General features: G+C 40.2%; 2 protein-coding genes across 6 annotated transcripts in view; both read left to right on the top strand.

Annotated features, from left to right (window-relative positions):
- Positions 1-253: 253 nt before the first annotated feature.
- On the top strand, positions 254-10,081 carry LOC107675407 (probable serine/threonine-protein kinase irlC). Of its 5 annotated transcripts, XM_016469719.1 has the most exons (8): positions 254-351; positions 1,622-3,587; positions 3,672-3,835; positions 3,995-4,215; positions 4,443-4,572; positions 4,793-4,893; positions 4,983-5,130; positions 9,870-10,081. In XM_016469719.1, the coding sequence occupies exons 2-7, from the start codon at positions 1,646-1,648 to the stop codon at positions 5,119-5,121; spliced, it is 2,697 nt and encodes an 898-aa protein (XP_016325205.1). In that variant the 5' UTR covers positions 254-351; positions 1,622-1,645; the 3' UTR covers positions 5,122-5,130; positions 9,870-10,081. The 5 variants fall into 5 exon arrangements, with proteins under 5 accessions (XP_016325205.1, XP_016325206.1, XP_016325204.1 ...); XM_016469720.1 differs by lacking the exons at positions 4,983-5,130; positions 9,870-10,081 and adding an exon at positions 9,722-9,863; XM_016469718.1 differs by lacking the exon at positions 9,870-10,081 and having other exon boundaries at positions 4,983-5,688.
- Positions 10,082-10,781: 700 nt separating this feature from the next.
- LOC107675406 (uncharacterized) overlaps positions 10,782-19,017 on the top strand; it is a 16,685-nt gene continuing 8,449 nt past the window's right edge. Inside the window, exon 1 of the mRNA XM_016469717.1 lies at positions 10,782-10,899. The gene's annotated coding sequence lies outside the window, so the exon portion shown is untranslated. The remainder of the gene's footprint in view (positions 10,900-19,017) is intronic.

Raw genomic sequence — 19,017 nt, forward strand, 5'->3', positions numbered from 1 at the left:
TCAAAGTGACATTGAATAACATTACAGGGTAAAGATAAATCGATTGGATTGGCCACAGACATGTAGAATTAGCCTAGTACATTTTCATACACTGAGCAATCGTCGGCTCGTTTTAGGATGCTATTTAAACTAGGCATACTGTAGCATCAACTGTTTATTAGCTACAGCACAACACCTTTCAGTGGTTTCTTACACAACCTTTTTTTCTAAAGTAGGTGTGGGGTGGATGATGTGTAGAGTGTAAGAACAAGGAAGTTATCGGATATCAGTATCAAGATCGATGTCAACGACGCAGATACCAATACGATAGGCCTGAATGGAAAGTTTGTGTGATATCTGGGAATAAAATAGGTAATTATAACTATCTAACATGCTTGACAGCCGTAATTTTTAGCATTTAATCAGACTTCTGCTGAGCATTTATTAATAGCAATCATATATCATTGCCAGTCACAACTTCAAATTGAGTCACAAAGCCACACAAACAAGTTATATTAAATGTCGCATTCATATTCGTGGCTTTTTAATGTAAAACGACTGGATAATATGACTTTCTATCTTATTGAACGAGCGCGCTGATATCGAAAAAGCGTGTTTAGACCGGTTTAGATGTGCATGAGAATCCTTTCTCTTTCTCTTTTAACGTTGTGAAATGCATTTTCACAGTGTAGAAATGATACAAGTTACTAGTTTAAACACTTTAGATATACTTGAAGTAAGGACCTCTTGATAAGTGAGCACCCGCCACCGAAAGGATGCATTCTTCGAGATCGGGCCGCCATCGTTTCATTTCCATGAAAACAAAAAAGCGCGCGCAAAAGCGAGGGTTTTATTTTTTCCATCGTTATACAAATTTTGTACTCGTGTATATTACAATAATAAGAAAAGTAAAAGGTTAAGAATTGGTTGCTGAAATTCATACTGTACATTGTGTTAGGATCAAGGGGTTAAACTGGGCTATAACGATTGAACCAAAATGCATTTTCGTTCCAGTCAACACGTTCAGACTGGTTTGATCATGTTGGGGATTGCTCTGCTCTTTTTAACTTGCACAACAACAAAAGCAAACGTACAGCAACTTGAACTGAAAAGTATGCACTAGTCAAAATTCTAAAGTTGTGCATAGGCTTCCAATAATGTAACAAGTGGCTACACAAAGTGCAATATCCTAAAAAGTCTGTAAAACATGGAAGAATAAAGAATAGTTTTAAAGACTTATTTTTACAACAGTACAAAAAAGTAATAACTTCAGTGTATTCATATTATTTGAAAGAGTGCAGGTTTTTTATGTTTATTAATCTTTATAGTTGGAATGTTTTACTTAGTAAATGTTTAAAATAAATAGTTTAAATGTTTCCACATGTATTTTCTCAAAACATTTTATTTTCGTTGACAATATTATATGGCATTTTAGTCAGATAAAATAATAATAGAAAAATAAAATTGACAAATTAATACATGACATGATGATACTGACAGAATTTAAAGATTTTCAACTTAAAAATGCTATGACTAAAAAAAAAACTTTATAAAAATGAACACTGTGTCTATTAACAATGTAAAGAAAGAAGAAAATAAGTGATAATGCTATACTCAGTGCCTGAATTATTTCTCTCCACAGATTGTAATAAACATTTAAAGATCCATGGCAAACCCATTTTCAGTATTTTCAGTTCCATTATTTTTTTTAGAAGGACCTAAAATAACAGACCCCCTAATACAATGCATCATAGACAACAAGTTAAAGAAACTTTGCAAATTAATCGGAGGCAGAGATATTAATGGACTGTACCCTTCTAAAGACTGGAAGGATGATGTTACTCCATTATCTGCAGCAGTTTTATGCAGAAATGAAGAAATCTGCTCTTATCTACTTGAAGAGTCAGCTGATCCAAACAAACCCTCAACAATTGGACTAACTCCTCTACATTACGCTGCTTTAACTGGAGTTCCACTGACTATTGTGAAAAGATTACTTGCAGCAAAAGCTGATCCAGATAGACGAGGATCACAAATGTGCACTCCACTGCAATGTGCTGTTGATCGTGACTATGAAGACATTGTGAAAGCACTTATAGAGGCTGGAGCTTCACCTGAAAAGAGCATTGGGTTGAATCCAGAGCTTAATAAAAAACTGGAGAGAACGATTCATCAATTATCTTCACAGGGTGAAGTGTTTGAGAAAGTACATCTATTTTTCTCTCTTTCTCGTGCTCTACGAACAAACAATCTTTGTCGAAGCTATAACGAACATTTCTTTCAAGAGCATCCTTTCAATCATACTGTTCTGCTTGAGCTCTACTTTAGTGTCGTTGATATGGAGCAGTATCATCACATCGCCATCAAATGGTTAAAAGACACAAAGAGTGCAGACAGATACATGGAGGGAGTCATCAAGCGCTTCCCAAGAATCCCTCAGGAACACTGGCCAAATGCACTGGACTGCTTAAATGCTGCTTTGTGTGTCAGTGAAAGTGTTTCTCCTCAGGTATTCAGTGATCTTGTGCCAATTCTAACTAAAAGTCTTCAGGACTCTGGAAACACAGACGGTGAAACAGTCAGTTTGATACTCAAAATACTCAATGTCATGATGCAGAAGACGTCTGAGCAGAAACTGAGTATGAATCTTTCCGTCTATGAGAAGTTGTGCAAAAGTCTGTTGCCTCTCACACGTCCTGATTATTCAAGTCTCATTGGAGTTTGGACATATGGACTGTTTGCCTATATAAATGACTTCACTCCTAAACTTGTAGCATTTTGTGGATTGTCACCCGTCCCAGAGATGATACTTATCAAAGCAGAGACAGAGATGGATAAAGTCATGAAAAAAAAGCTGCAAAAGTTGGATGAATCACTGAGACATCCAACAGGTTCGAGTGCAGTGGATAGTTTATGTGAGGAGACTGCAGCTCTATCAACAAGCAGGAAGAAGAAGAAAAAGAAAAAGAAGAAAAAAATCCAGCAAGAAGAAGGATCACAAGAAAGTGAGCAGCAAGATAAAGAGGACACTGTAGTGACATCCATTGAGGAATCAAGTCCCAGTGTGCAGCCGTTCACACAACCTAATGAAACCCCAAATATCCCAAGAAGGTGGCATCAAACCAGCTGTCGTTGGAGGTCCAAGCTTGAGAAGCTAGCTAACATTGATGCTAGCAAGACATACAGACCGCCAGGTCTTACTCTTGTTCTTGACCCCGAATTTCTGATCGCTAAGGGAAGTGATGGAACAGAAGTTTACCTTGGATTGAGGGATGATGGCACTGAGGTGGCTGTGAAACAAATGATTAAGTCTAATTACCAAGTCCTCAAAAACGAGGAGGAATTTCTACGACTCCCAGAACTTGATGATCCCTCTATCGTGCGATATGTGGACTTCGCTGAAGATGACAATTTCGGATATCTTGTTCTTCAGCTTTGTGAGTACACACTGGAGGAATATATCCAAGATCATTTACCAGATGACAGCGCTGAGAGATCTTTGGTTCTGAAGAAGCTGGTGAAGGAAGTTCTCTGCAGCTTACAGGTTTTACACGACAAGAAGACCAAAGTGCTCCATCGAGACATCAAACCCCAGAATGTCCTGATTGGTAGGAGCTAAACTTATGTGATTAAATTAATTAGAATACTTTTTTTTCTTTCTAGAAATAATTAGAACTTTCTGTTTGTTACAGACATAAAAGGACAAGCCAGATTGGCTGATTTTGGCATAAGTCGCCGACTGAAACACGGCGAAACCACTTTACGAACAAGCATCGCTGGAACTAGATGCTGGAAGGCAAAGGAAAACATACATGAGAAAGTCAACACTGGCTACAAGAGGAGCTCCGACATTCAGGTGGTCTCTCCTCTCATTTTGAGTCAACAATATTGTAATTATTTTAAATTAATTAAAAATATTACAAATATATATAATGAGAAATTTACTTATTGACTTAAATACAATTAATTTTAATTTTAGTAGACGAAAATTCTAAACTAGTAACACTGTTTGAAGGTTGCTGGGATGTTAGTGTACTACATTCTCTCTGGAGGACAACATCCATTTGGTGAACAACCATTTTGTGAAGTCAACATTTTACAAGGAAGATACTCACTGGATCATCTGGATAATGATGTAGCGAAGGATCTCGTCGAGTGGATGATAAATGAAGATCCAAACAACAGACCAACTGTGGAGCAAACCCTCGCACACCCCTTCGTCTGGACTGATGACAGGTAAAATACTCCATTGAGTTGGCAATGACATTTATCACTCTAAAATTAACAAACACCTCATGACCTTATTAAACTCATGATTTTTAATTTTGGTACAAGCTAGAGAGTTTCAGCACTGCTTACAGTACTAGCAACTTATGGTTTTATATTAAATGAAGGGAAAACTGCATTGCATATAAACTTTTTTATTAGCTGACGAGATTGAACTGTTTCTGAAATCCTGTCAGGAGAGTGGAGTATTTGAAAAAAATGGGGAACCAGAAAGAGGTTAACAACTATCGTAATGTTGATGAGGAGCTCCTTCAAGCCGCTGAAAAATACACAGAGGGGAAAAGCTTTTCTGAATGGAAGACTAAAGTGGGTCTAACTTCAATGCTCAAATATGCAAAAATACTTACATAAAATATGTAAATATATATAAGAAATGTTTAAATAATAAAATAATCTTCAAAACTTTGATTTAATGTCTTCAAGACTTTCCTCAGTTGAATGTAAAATCAGATAAATGTAGTGCATGGCCTGCTATAATCTTGGTCTGGAAAATAAATTGTATTTGTAATTATATTTCTTTTGTCAGTTTCCATCTGAGATTGTCCAGAAACTGGATGGTAAGAAGAAAGCCTATCCTGAGAACACACTGGGCCTGCTGCGATTTATACGCAACCTACACGAGCATTAGTGAGTGACATGTAATACCATACAAGGTATTTATACCAGAATAATTTAGTATTATTGTGTGTCAGACCATGTCTTTTTTCTCTACATAGTGCAGAGGACGCGGAGAGCATCAGCCTGATGGCTTCATTCCCTGATCTGTTTGGGAGTGTGTTCATGTTTGCGAAGGAGAGAGGATGGAACTCCAGAGCGAGTCTGAAAAAGTTCTTCAGCTCAGCTCCACAGATCTGATTGTTGTATTTTTGGTTTCAGTATGTACATTGATTCTACATCATGAATGAGTTTAAATGTATGGATAAATGTAGATTCATTGTTTTCATGAAATGAGGCCCTGACAGCTGAAAAACTCTGACACCTGAGGAGACAAAATATACCAAAATATACCAAGAGTATGTAGTGCATTTTTAAACTGGCTAATTTGTTTAATCTCAGATATTGATTTATCTTGTGGAAAATATGTAGATGTTACAGAGCTTCCTCATGGCAGTACTAAATAACAACAACAAAAAAACAAATTATCACACTTCATAAAAATTATAAACATTTTACAGATTCTACACTCTAAAAATGCTGGGTTAAAAACAGCCATTTCTGGCTTTGGCAACTAAGTGCTGGGTAAATATTGGACAGAACACATGCTGGGTTATTTTAACGCAGCTTGTTGGCTTTTATACATTAACCCATTTGCTTGTTGTTTTGACATAGTGCTGCTGGGTTCCCAAACGATTAAACGTTGTAATTAAAAGGAAAGTTGATGTGACAGAGTGTTAAACATGCCTCTGCCCCAACTTTTTTGGAGTGTGTTGCGGCCATCAAAATAATTTATATTATATATATATATATATATATATATATATATATTTACACAATACAATTAATTTGGTCAGTGAAAACATTGGAAATCTTTGTACTTCTGTCAATTAAATAAAGGTTCAAGGGAATTAACTAATCTCAGATTCTTGATTTTATTTTACAAAACATCCTAACTTTTTTTCTGATTTGATGTTGGAAATAAAACTACAAAGGACTACAAAAGCCAGCACAGGAAACAAAGAAACGAGAATTTCAACATAAAAGTCCAAAAAAAAAAAACCAGCTTGGGAACGTATGACAGTGACCTGTAATTCTGACAACAAGAAGGCCAATAGTCATGCAAAAATAAGAAAGTCTCTATAAGTGTTACTGAACTCTGGGTAATGAGAATGGTTTTAAAATAGATAGAAACTGACAATATACCTTTTTGGGGTAATAATCACTGGGGTAACATTTTGTCCAAAACAGAGGTAAAATTCAGAGCAACTCACAGGAAACTACAGTCTACATTACTACGTTACAATCTACACAGAATGGTTGAGTGTGAGCGAATTTCAATGGTAGTTGCTCTGCTGGCTCAGGAACCCCTGAAAGTACAAACATTTTATTTTATTTTATTTATTTATTATATTTTTTTTTTGGAATCAAACTTTGAAAAGTTTGAAATTGCTGTGAAAGTCATGATATTACAAAAGAGCATTTCTATTTCAAAGAAGTGATGTCTTCTTCAAATCTTTAGTCAAATAATTTTCCACTCGCAGTAATGAACACTCTGAATTACAGCAGTCAGTTTATCAGGATCTCATGATTTTTGTAGCATTTCCAGCCATTTTTTCCTTCAGGGAAAGCGTTGATGTATTCAAAACATCCGGTAGTGTGGGTTTTCCAGGAAATTCATGTACTTCCCAAACCTCTGCTTCTAGTAAATACTACTGTGTATTGTGCATTTATTTGACAGACAAAAGGTTACTACATTCAGCTGTTGCAAATTTGTTGACTTTTGAAAGTCAAGTTTTGAAAATCAAATTTTGACTCAGATTAGATGAGGATATGGATGATAACTTTTAGAAGGATATTGGTTTACTTATGCCTTTTTTAAAGACTTGAGCTTAACTGAGATTTCAGCGTTTGTAGTCGTTTAAGAGGCTGTTGGGTCAGCCTTGATTTATTACAATATTGAGGTAGACCTAATTCAGTTTTAGTTTTGATTTTAGAAAATAAACGTGATTGCTCTCCTCACAAATCAACTGTTTCTTTTATTTCACTGGCATTTCTTTTAGGTGTTGAGGACTAGTGCGTCTTGGAGCCCACATTTAGTTCTAGTAAAATACTTAAGTACAGAGATCTTCTGTCTCAGGCGCAGGGGACAGTATTTCATCCCCGGCCCGAGCTCTGGAACCTTCATGTCTGGCCACTGAGGGGAACCAACTAAGAGATGCTGGGCTTCCAGCCGATGTAGTAGAGACTATTATAAGTGCTAGGGCTCCCTCCACTAGAAGAAGTTATGCCCTCAGATGGCATGTTTTCGAAAGGTATTGTATGACACACCATGCAGACCCAGTTCACTGCCAAATTATTCCAGAGTTTTTTTGCAAGAGAAACTGTCCTCAGGCACATGTCCTTGTACTCTTAGAATCTATGTGGCTGCCATTTCGGCTTGACATGCTCTGATTGATGGGGTTTCTGTGGGAAAGCACCCTTTAGTCGCCCACTTCATTTGTGGAGCCAAGCGGTTGAGGCCGCCCACTAGAGCGACAGTCCCTTCGTGAGACTTGGCTATAGTACTCGAGGGTCTGGTTGACACCCCTTTCGAACCACTAGAGTCAGCACCTGTCAGGTTTCTGACCCTAAAGATGGTTTTTCTAATGGCTATATCTGAAGAGAATTGGGGATTTGCAGGCTCTTGTCAGTCTCGCCATCCTGCCTAGACTTTACCCCTGGGCTGGTCAAAGCTATTTTGCATCCTCACCCTAATTATCTTCAGAAAGTTCCATTCTCGACCATACATCCAGTCGTTCTTGAAGCCTTCTGCCCTCCGCCGTTCACGACACCGGAGCAGGAAAGACTTCACTTTCTGTGTCCAGTACATGCTCTTCAGATTTACGTCCACCGCACCAGCCAGTGGCGTAAGTCGGAGCAGCTTTTCACATGCTATTGGGGCCGCAACTGGGGGCAGCTGCCACTAAACAAACTAGGTCACATTGGGTGAGGGATGCTATTGCCCTAGCCTACGAGGTGCGTGGTCAAGCTTCGCCTCTAGGAGTTACGGCCCATTCAACCAGGGGGGTTGCATCTTCTACGGCTTTAGCAAGAGGTGTCCCCTTGCAGCAAGTGTGTGATGCGGCAGGCTGGTCCTCTCCGCACACATTTGTCAGATTCTATAGTTTGAATGTCCATGCTACTCCGGGCTCACGTGTCCTTGAGTCAACATCCCAGAGTCATGTCTGAGACCTCTTCAGTGCTTGTGAGCAAACACTACACAACCTTGGGGGGTCCAGACACTTCCAGTACGGTGGCGTTGGTATTCTCGTTCCCGCAAGCGTTTGAAATGCAGCATCGAGAGTAGCTTTTGATAGGGAACGTTACAGGTTACTTGACTGTAACCCTGTTCCCTGAAAAAGCGGGAACGAGATACTGCGCCTCAATGCCGCACTGTAGGCGTGCCCGGATGTCCTTTCAGACAAAGGTGAACAGGATGTGTCCATTTCAATGATGTCACCTACCGAGGTTATTTAAGCCAATTCTTGGCGTGTTTGACACATAAGCTTTACAACCGGTCGAACAAAGAAGGTTCTCACAAGCGTTTGAAACGCAGCATCTCGTTCCCGCTTTTTCAGGGAACAGGGTTACAGTCAATTAACCGAGATGGACACCTTGTTGCCACACGCATCTGTAGTCTAGCGCAGTTTAATCCTCACACTTTAATAGTATTTACAGCTGCTAACAGGTTGTGACTATGAGGAATGAAATGTACGATGCTACATAGTTTTCCCTATCGCTCGCGTGCCACTGCTTGTGATTATCCCTTATGCCGAGTTCACACTGCACGATTTTCAAACTCGTCGGATCGCCGTTGTTTTCACACTGTGTGACTATCCGGGGTAGAATTCAGTTGCTGCTGTGTTCACACTGCACAATGGATCGGCGACAGGAGGTTTCACATTGCATGACTTCACAATAGAATCTTAGAATCTTAATAGAATAGACTTCACAGAAGAATCACCGACAGCTCTGTCTGGTGCAGGGTTGCCAGGTTTTCGCTACAAAACCCGCCCAATTACTACTCAAAACTAGCCTGAAAATAGCCCAATTGCTTTCAAGGGGGTCCCCCAATAAAAATCGCGTTCGGGGGTAAAATACAAATTTTTTTGGCGGGGTTCTCCTGGTACAATTCACATTTCAGGGCCTAAATATCACGTTATCTGTAGGTCATCGCCGATGTGTTTTTCAGTCAGAAATCATTGCACAGAGCGTGATTGTGAATCGTCGACAGCTCCAGATATTTAGCATGGCAAATATTTCACAGGCGTCGGCGACGCGTCGGCGATTCCCTCAGATCGCGTCTTTGATAATTCACACTGCGTGATTGTCACTCGCGTGAACGAGGCGTGCCAGCGTTAACTTGCCATAGTTTGCCGACCCCTGCTCTAAACTAACCAAGCTCATGACCTTATTAAACTCATGATCTGTAATTTTGGTACAAGCCAGAGAGTTTCAGCACTGCTTATGATCCTAGCAAATTATGGTTTTAAATGAACTTCCCCTATTAAATGAAAGGGAAATTGCATTCTATCTAGATCAGGGCTGCGTTCAGCCCCGACAAAAACGGTGCAAAACGTTTTTTAAACGGAAACGGTGGTGCGTTGAACACCCTGTTCTGATGACTCAAGAGTTGCAACTATGGCAAGGACAGTCGATCGCCAGGAGCAGGGTTGGGCACCCCTGCCATACACTGTATTTGTACTAGAATAATTTAGTATTATTGTGTGTCAGACCATGTCTTTTTTTCTCTACATAGTCCAGAGGACGCTGAGAGCATCAGCCTGATGGCTTCATTCCCTGATCTGTTTGGGAGTGTGTTCATGTTTGCAAAGAAGAGAGGATGGAACTCCAGAGCGAGTCTGAAACAGTTCTTCAGCTTAGCTCCACAGATCTGATTGTTATATTTTTAGTTAAACTATGTACATTGATTTTGCATTATGAATGTGTTTCATGAATGAGTTTAAATGTAGGGACAGATTTAAGATCGTCACACTCCTTGTATCTGATGAGCTAAGATTTATTCTTCTCTGCAAACAAAGTTCTGACAGCTTGACACAAAATGAAAAACCATGGATATGTAAACTTTATTTCAGTTATTGTATTTTCTTGTTGAAAACATGCAAACATCTATAAATATATCAATTAATAAATAAATAAACATCTTTTTAAATGATCTGCATGTTTAAATAATGAATTGATAGAAGTCATTATGTTATTATATAAGAAATGTAATGTTAATTTGAATAAGGATAAGATAGAAATGTGTTTATAAGATACATAAATAGGATTAATAATAAGATTATATTTTTTTTCAACAATACAGTAACTTCTTGTTCCTTCTTTACAAGGATGCCTGTTGCCATCTTGCCCTTTGGCAAATGTGCATTTTGATTAAAAACACACAAAGAAAGTTATTGTTCATATCCAAGCAAATCTGACGTAAATGAAATATCCTGACCTTCTCATAAAACCCCATGACCTGAAATTCTGGCAACAGACAGACCAGTCATACAGCAAAATGAAAGTCTGTCTAAACACAGTGGCAGAATGGATTTAAAACTCACTGGGGTAACATTTTGTCCTAAACACTGGCAAAACCCACTAAATTTCTCCTTTCAAAAGCTAATTTTTTTTCCACAAGGTTTTTCAAAGACATTTATTATATTTACCAAAGCTCTATAAATTGAACAAAATCAATCCTTAGTACTAAGGACTATGAAACCATAAAAGCTGTCATTGACTTCATGCAACCAACTGGACAATATGTACGGATATATAAGCGGAGTTCTTCAGATGAACTGAGGAGGGCAGCAATGCGCCTTTGATGCGTCCAGCCCGCCGCAAATATTAACAAGAAGAAGAAGCAGTTTCATGTTCGCCCACATCTGAAGAGCTGCGGAGTCACTGCACGCTAAAGATAGGACATAGTTGTGCGTAAGTATTATTATTTTTCTTCGTCGTTGTTAAAGGCTACTTGTTTTTTTAATAATAGGCCTACGTGATTCTTTTTTTATTTTTCTCGTTTGTGTAGCTCCACGGAATAGATGCCTTAATTCACACGAGTTAACAGAACATACACACAACGCAGATCTAATCACTTATCTCTTGAAAATGTAATATGTTAGGGGCTAGTTGATGATAGTGACAAATAATAGTTGATAAAATGAGAAGGTAAGGTGCAGACCCGTCCAGAATAACTGAGGGTATGGAGGTCCAAACCTAAATATATAAATAAAAAAATATATATTTATTAATTTATTTCTTTTTACTTTTCCGTGTGCAACATGGGGCAAGTTCAAGCTCAAACCGATGTGCACCGTTTTGCTACGGTTTCCGGGTTGAACGACATGTTTCCTGGAAACGGTGTGCAACGGTGTTTGAGATGCGTTTTCTACGGTGACCGAGAAGTGCAAAACAAATCAGAAGTCTAAAAAACAAAATAACAATTCAGAAAGCACAACAACAATTCAGAAAACATTATAACAAGTCAGAAAACACAATGACAAATTCGAAAACAAAATAACAAGTCAGAAAACACAACGACAAATCCGAAAACAAATAGTTGCAACTCTTGCGTCATCAGAACAGTGTGTTCAACGCACCATCGTTTCAGTTTAAAAAACGTTTTGCACCGTTTTTATCGGGGCTGAACGCAGCCATGGAAATGATGGAGGCGGTCCTTGTGGAGCTCCGGTGAATCATTGGTTAAGAGCTCATGCAGAAGCGTCAGATCAACTGGAGAGTTCCAAGATATTTTCACAGATTCACATTATTATGTTGAATAATTTTATAGTGACTGAATTCAGCTACAGTTGTGTCATTAAGCCCAGAACCATCAACATCGTCGATAAGATACTAGGTTGATGACGCCTCTAGACCAAATGGCAACCTTCCGGTCTCTCTCTTGAAACCAACACGGAAGTGACTTAAACTGCAATTATAAACTGTCCATAAGCCTAATGCTTATGGACAGATTCACTCTCTGCCAGCAGGTGGCGCTTAAAGCGATTTCTTGGATTCTGCTGTAAAAAAAAAAGCAGCGCTGCACTTATGAACTTTAAAGGAATAGTTCACCCAAAAATGAAAATGTGATGTTTATCTGCTTACCCCCAGGGCATCCAAGATGTAGGTGACTTTGTTTCTTCAGTAGAACACAAACAAAGATTTTTAACTCAAACCGTTGCAGTCTGTCAGTCATATAATGGAGGTGAATGGGAATCACGTCTTTGAGAGTAAAAAAAAACATACACAAACAAAACTTAAACCCTGCGGCTCGTGACGATAGATTGATGTGTAAAGACACAAAACGATCGGTCTGTGCAAGAAACTGAACTGTATTTATATTGTTTTTTACCTCTGATTTACGCAATGTCTGAACTGTTCCAACTGAGTGCGTCCTCCTGAGCGCGTCCTCGACACAGCAGACGCGTGACGCATCTTCTTCTTGCTTTACGGCGGATCGCAGACTTATAAGTGCATTACCGCCACCTATCTCTCAAATGCACCATTGATGTCAATGGTCCATTTGAGAGATAGGTGGCGGTAATACACTACACGGCGATCTGCCGTAAAGCAAGAAGAAGAACACGCCTCATGCACCGACTGTCGTGGACGAGCTCAGTTGGAACAGTTCGGACATTGCGTGAATCAGAGGTAAAAAACGATATAAATAAATACTGTTCACTTTCTTGCACAGACCGATCGTTTTGTGTCTTTACACGTCAGTGTATCGTCACGAGCCGCAGGGTTTAATTTGGTTTTATTTGTGTATTTTCAAAGCCCGTGATTCCCATCATGAAGCCTGATTTGTTCATGTTCGGGTAGCTGTACGAACAAATGGTGCTTCAGCCCACCAAAAGGGGTGGAGCCGACTGCTATATAAGTCAGCTCTGAGCGCCATTTCGTCAGCCATTCTGTAAAGAAAGTGTGACCTGACATCACCTTGGTGATTTATAAAGGCTACCACCGTCATGTTGTCTGACGAACGTGGTGCACTCCGAAGGTTTTTACGGATAGAAAAATCGCAAGATCATCTCTAGGCAGTTAATGTGCAGGCGTTACTCCAGGCTGGACCAGGAGCCTAATGCTTGTCTGCCGTCGTACAGTGCTCCCCAACCCGAGTTGGAGGCATCTGTCCTGACTACCTTCCTTCTGGAGGTCAGTTCTAATTGGACGCCTGTCTGCAAAAGGCAGGAGGCCTTCCAAGGGACCACAGCTCTGACTAAGGTTGGGTATCATTTGAATATTATCAATTCCGATTCTGCTTATCGATTCTGAAGTCAAACATTCAGATGTCAAACATATTTATTCTGTCTTTTTACAAAGCGTTCTGTTGCAGCTGAATAACATGAGCAAATATCAGCAGCCTACAGAACACTTAGGCCTACAAGAGCAACATTTGCCTATGGTTTTAACAAAAATACCATAGCAAAAACAACTAGACTAATATAAATTTCAAACATTAAATTGTTAAAGACAAGTAAACTGTCAGTAATAAAATAGGAACAAACAAATCAATTAGCAATAGCATAAATAAATACAACGGAACAAATTTCAGGTACAGAAATTGAAATCAAAATTTAAAAACACTGCATAGTTTTCTTTTCATAACAAAATATAGATTAATCCTTATTAAAATTATTCTATCTATTCAATCTCGATTAGTGAATGATTTTCTTTTGTTCTCTGATTAACATTAATGGCAGGCAGCACATGTTTATTAGGCTGCTGTCTCTTTAACACCGAACTCACGCGGATCTAAAAATACTGTTACACATGTGGTTTCTTTCTCATCTGTTTACGTTCATTTAAAGGGGTCATGAACTGCCGTTTTTATTATTTTGTACTGTTCTCTGAGGTCCACTTATAATGTTATCAAGATTTTTACATCAAAAAACATAATAATTTAGCATTAATAGGCTATGTTCTGTCCTGTTTTGACCCCCCTCATCAGAACGCTCTGTTTGAATATGTGTAGACTCGGAAGTAAACGGCCACCGCTATGATTGGCTAACAGTTTTGGCAGTTTGGCTAACAGTCAGAAACACAAATACTCAGTACATATCAAACGATCTGTAATAACAGTCAAAGCAATAGTGATCACGTTATAAAAACAGTTACTCACACTTGTGTGTTGTGACATTACTGTCGGATCCAATATTGTTGGCACAGAATCGTCTTTTAATTTCAGTCTTTAAGAAAATCTGGTGTCGTATTGTGCCTTGTTTGTAAACTAATCTGCGGTGAAATGAAGTGAATAGACGACCAAACTTTTACTGAAGAGGTCTGGAACTTCATTAAAAATAAAGCTAATCCACTCTTTCCTAATGTTGGGATCTGATGGAAGGCAATGCAAAGACTGTGTTTTTCCACAACTTGGCTCTGAACAACGTCTTGTTGTTTTTGGAGCATCTTTATCTTTGGTTTCCGCGTAGACCTGTGTTTGCCTCTCTCGTTATTTTGCATTGCAACGCAGTTAGTGCAAGTCCAGAACAAAGACGAGCTGCAATAAGACAAAAAACGGCCGGTTGCCGATCGCGTGAGTTCCAGGGGAAGCTTCTTAAGTTCGGCCATCCTACACACACTTGACTGACCACTCGCTCGCACCAACAGCAGGAGGAGGGGTCGTGTTACTCTCTACACTGCACTCAACCTGAGGGATTCCTACACTTTCAGTCTTTGAGGAGACATGAAAAACAGCGCATACCGCAGGAACGGTATAACGGAAAATATTAGCGGTTTTGAAACCATGAAATTCTCAAATCGCGGTATACCTTGAAACCGGTAATCGGCACATGCCTAGTAGGGATGCGACGGAAGGTTATGCAATGACTGTTTGTCCACAACTTGGCTCTTCACAGCGTCTTATCTTCGGAGCCATCTTTATTGTTTAGTTTCTGTGTAGACCTGGGGCCTGTACCATGATGGTGGCTGAACAAACACGGCATTACAGGATTAGTTTTGAGTTGACAAAACCAAACCAGTCCAATCCGGTTTTGTTGGTACCATGAAGCTGATCATCAACATTCTCTGTCAACTCAGGCTTGATCCTGAGTTAATGGAGCACGTGCACATGAAAGAGTGACATCAGTAATGAACAGCCAGTCACATGCCTTGAAACGGTGATTCACTTCTCGTGAGAGAGTCAGTGCGATTCACTACCAAAGATTAAGAGAAACTGGGGGTGTAGCTTTATTGCGTCAGACATGTGTCACTTTGCTTGAAGCTGATTGGTCAAATTTCGGTTTGAGATCTCTAAACCAGAACATAACCTGCCACAGAGCAGGTTAGCTGTGGAGTGTAAGTTATTAAGGCAATGAATGCCGCTAAAAGCCAAGCCACTTTCATGGTACCTAAAACCCAGGAGTGGTGCAAACTAAACTGAAACTTACCTGGCTAGCCAGCTAATCTGGCTTCATGGTACAGGCCCCAGCATTCATCTCTCTTGTTGTTTACACTACATGTGTGAATCAGTGGGCGGGGCTAAACAGGCAGTGATGTAGAATCGGTGGGTGAGACTAAACAGGCAGTCCTGTAGAAGCAGGCGTTAATCTTCTTCTGCGGAGGCGGGGTTTACCCACTCTATTATGTCATTGAACGGCACATTCCCCAAGCTGTCGTTTTCGCAGACTGGCTTCAATATAAGCTGTTTTTAGACTGAGACACCGGGACTGTGGTTCTCTGTGCTCGCACTTCAGATGTGTGTGCAGCACGCAAAACAGTGTGCAAGTTCTTTCCCTTCCTGCGCTTAAATGGTTTACATTAAAATTGCATTACATCACATTAAAATGTGAATGCAGGAATCTTTAAGCAGCATCTAAATGCACATGTCTTATCGAATACCTGGTTCTTGGAAGTTTAGAACCGTTTCTAAAATAGAACCCGTTCTCGATTCCCAACCCTAACTTTGACGCAGCGGTGGTTCATCTTGAGGCAAAGACGTACCCAGGCTCTGAGCCAAAATTGGATGGGTCGCATATGAAGCAGGCCCAATGGAATCACAGAGGGGGCGACTGACATGAGGCCAAGCATCCTCAGGAAGACTCTGAGGGGACGAGAAGTCCCAAATCTGAATGACGCTGCTAGCCGCTGAATTGTAATTGAACGTTCCAGCGTGTCCCCAGGAAGATGACTTGTTGGCTGGGAGACAGAGAGCTCTTGGCTAAATTGATTTTCAGCCCAAGACGCTTCAGGTGGCGAGAATTTCCTGCTACAATCTGGTTAACACAAGCCAATCGTCAAGGTAAATCATAATGCGGATTCCCTTCTGCGTCAGAGGGGAAAGTGCCGTGTCCACGCACTTCATAAAAGTGCACGGGGCCAGAGGGCAGGACTGTATATTGATAAGCCACCCCCTCGAAAGTGAATCTCAAGAACAGTCTGTGATGAGGGGCTATCTGGATATGAAAGTAAACGTCTTTCAGATTCACAGATAAAAAAAAAACAATTCCCGGGGCATATCTGCGTGAGGATCTGTTTCAAAGTCAACATCCTTAACGGGTATTTCATCAGCGCATGGTTCAGGCATCTGAGATTGAGGATGGACCTGAGCCCGCCATCTTTATTGGGAACATGGAAGTAGAGGCTGTAAAAACCTGACTTGCTGTTTGCTAGTGGGACGGTCTCTACAGCTCCTTTTGCAAGTAGACTTTGCCCTTCGGCCCGGAGAATGTGTGCATCGTTGTCCTGTACCGAAGTTTGAATGACACCTCTGAAATGAGTGGGTCTGCGAGTGAACTGCAGCGAGTAACCTCATTCTATGGTCTGCACAACCCAACTTGACACACCGGGGATGGCTTTCCAAGCCTGGAGAGACGGCATGGGTTTCGCAGGCTGCTGGGAGGAATCAGCTCGCTGTCCACGCTGGCCCGTGTTGAATCCTTGGGAAGAAGGGTGCTGGAACACGCCCACCCCTCCACATCTGAAGCTGTCAGCGATATGGAGTTATCACCGACAGCTTCCTCCTCAGATCCGCCGAAGGAGATCAAGCCGCTCGCTGCAGACAAGGGCGCTGATCCTTACGTGTGAAATACACTGGTGAGTTGAGGCGTTGCGGGGAGAGTGAAGCATGTGGGACCTGTGCCAGCGTGAGTTGACTCGAGCCCGATAATTCAGTCCGCTGTTTCTTCCTCCGAGGCTCCTGGGAGGGAGAAATGGGAAAGCAGACAGGTGAGGACCACATTCAAGAAAGAAGGTGATCCGCAAGCGAAGCAGGGTGAGACCTATGCTCTTGCAATGAGAGCACTCTGTTCTGGTGAGTGCGAGCTTCTTGCTTCTTCTTATTCAGAGTCCAGCGAGGAGATGATCTTCACGCTGAAGGAGAAAATTCTGACAAAATGGCGCTATAAAATCTTATATAGCAGTCAGCCCCACCACTTTTGGCAGGCCATTTGTTTGTGCACGGATGTGAACAAATCAGGCTTCAGTATTCAGAGTAAACAGGAGTTCACCCATAAGGGTACAACACAACAGGAGAGCAGCTCTGACAACATGTTTCTGTGCGAATGTGTGTCTGTACTGTATGTGTGTGCATTTGTGTGTGAAAAGAGAGTATGTGCCTTCTGTACATAATAAAACGTAATTTCATATGTCATGATGCGGACAGATGTCAAACTTTTTTTCAAGTTAATAATTACACAAAATAATACAGACATATTATAGTTATTATGATAACCAAAATATATGGACATTTAATACTTGAATACATTACTGTTCGTTGTGAATATATATGTACAGTAAGTGCAAATGGTGATGTATAAGCAGGCTAATCGTTAGCTTTACATTATGCTAGTACATAAGCTAACTAAAAAAAAAAACAGTAAGAACGAGAAATGTTTGATTTTACAACCTATATACTAGTATATGAATTATGAACCATGTAATTTAAAAGACATAAAAAGCAATTATAATGCAGTTCAAACGACATGCTGTAAATCGGTTGCATGTGGCATCGACGTATACATATCTATGAGTAACAAAGAGTATTAGTGTATTATTGAGCAGAGTATTATGAGAGGGAGAGCATTTGCAATTACCTGTTTAGAAGGCCTTTCATTCTCTAGGTCAAGTCATAAATTCATGAAAATAAATCAGTTTGCCATGCCCGTGTCTGCTGATGAAAGCGATATATTTGTCATATTCTTATTTTAAATGGTTGAGGGGTTTTCACAAAAGTCACTTTCCGGGAAAATCTGTTCAATCTGCATTCATATTTGCAATGCCACCTATCAGTTATATTTCAGGCATGCATGACCAAGTTTTGTCTACTTGTGAACTGTGAAATCTCAAAAACTGCTTGCCAAACTCACATTTAAAGGGGTCATATGACGTTGCTAAAAAGAACATTATTTTGTGTATTTGGTGTAATGAAATGTGTTTATGCGGTTTAAGGTTCAAAAAACATTATTTTCCACATAATGTACATTATTGTTGCTTCTCTATGCCCCGCCTTTCTGAAACGCGTCGATTTTTACAAAGCTCATCGTTCTAAAAAAGCAAGGTATACGCTGATTGGCCAGCTATGCCATGCGTTGTGATTGGCCGAATGCCTCAAGCGCATGACGGAAATGTTATGCCACTTAACATACTGTGATGCAGAGTCCCAGCGTGACCAGACAAAACCAACCAAACCCATTACAAACGAGGCAGTTGTAGCATCCAGTGGGCACATAATTACTGATTATAATGACTTATACTGTTTTTTTACGCGTTGCGTTGCGTATCGCGCTGCGTAAACATAAAACCATGTCTGCATTTGTGAACAGAGAAACGACGAACAACAAGCGCTACTCAACACTGCTCAAAACTCGCGTTTGAATCATCAGTGGCAAATTCTTTAAATATGTAAACGTGCTTACAGGCTGTGAGTCAGAAGCGCCAGACTGTCCTTGCAAAGTTGGAATTGCCCCACTTAGAAACAGCCTTTGTGCACAGCCTTCCCAAGATCAAGAAACAGTCCTCCATAAAATGCGCTGCAAACATCTGAATATTTGGGTTAAACTGTTCTGGAACAGTGTTGTAAATACAACTTAACCACTGATTTCTAGTCGTGTC

The sequence above is a fragment of the Sinocyclocheilus anshuiensis genome, unplaced genomic scaffold (genome assembly GCF_001515605.1).
Source record: "Sinocyclocheilus anshuiensis isolate Anshui unplaced genomic scaffold, SAMN03320099.WGS_v1.1 scaffold1081, whole genome shotgun sequence".
Taxonomy (NCBI): Eukaryota; Metazoa; Chordata; class Actinopteri; order Cypriniformes; family Cyprinidae; genus Sinocyclocheilus; species Sinocyclocheilus anshuiensis.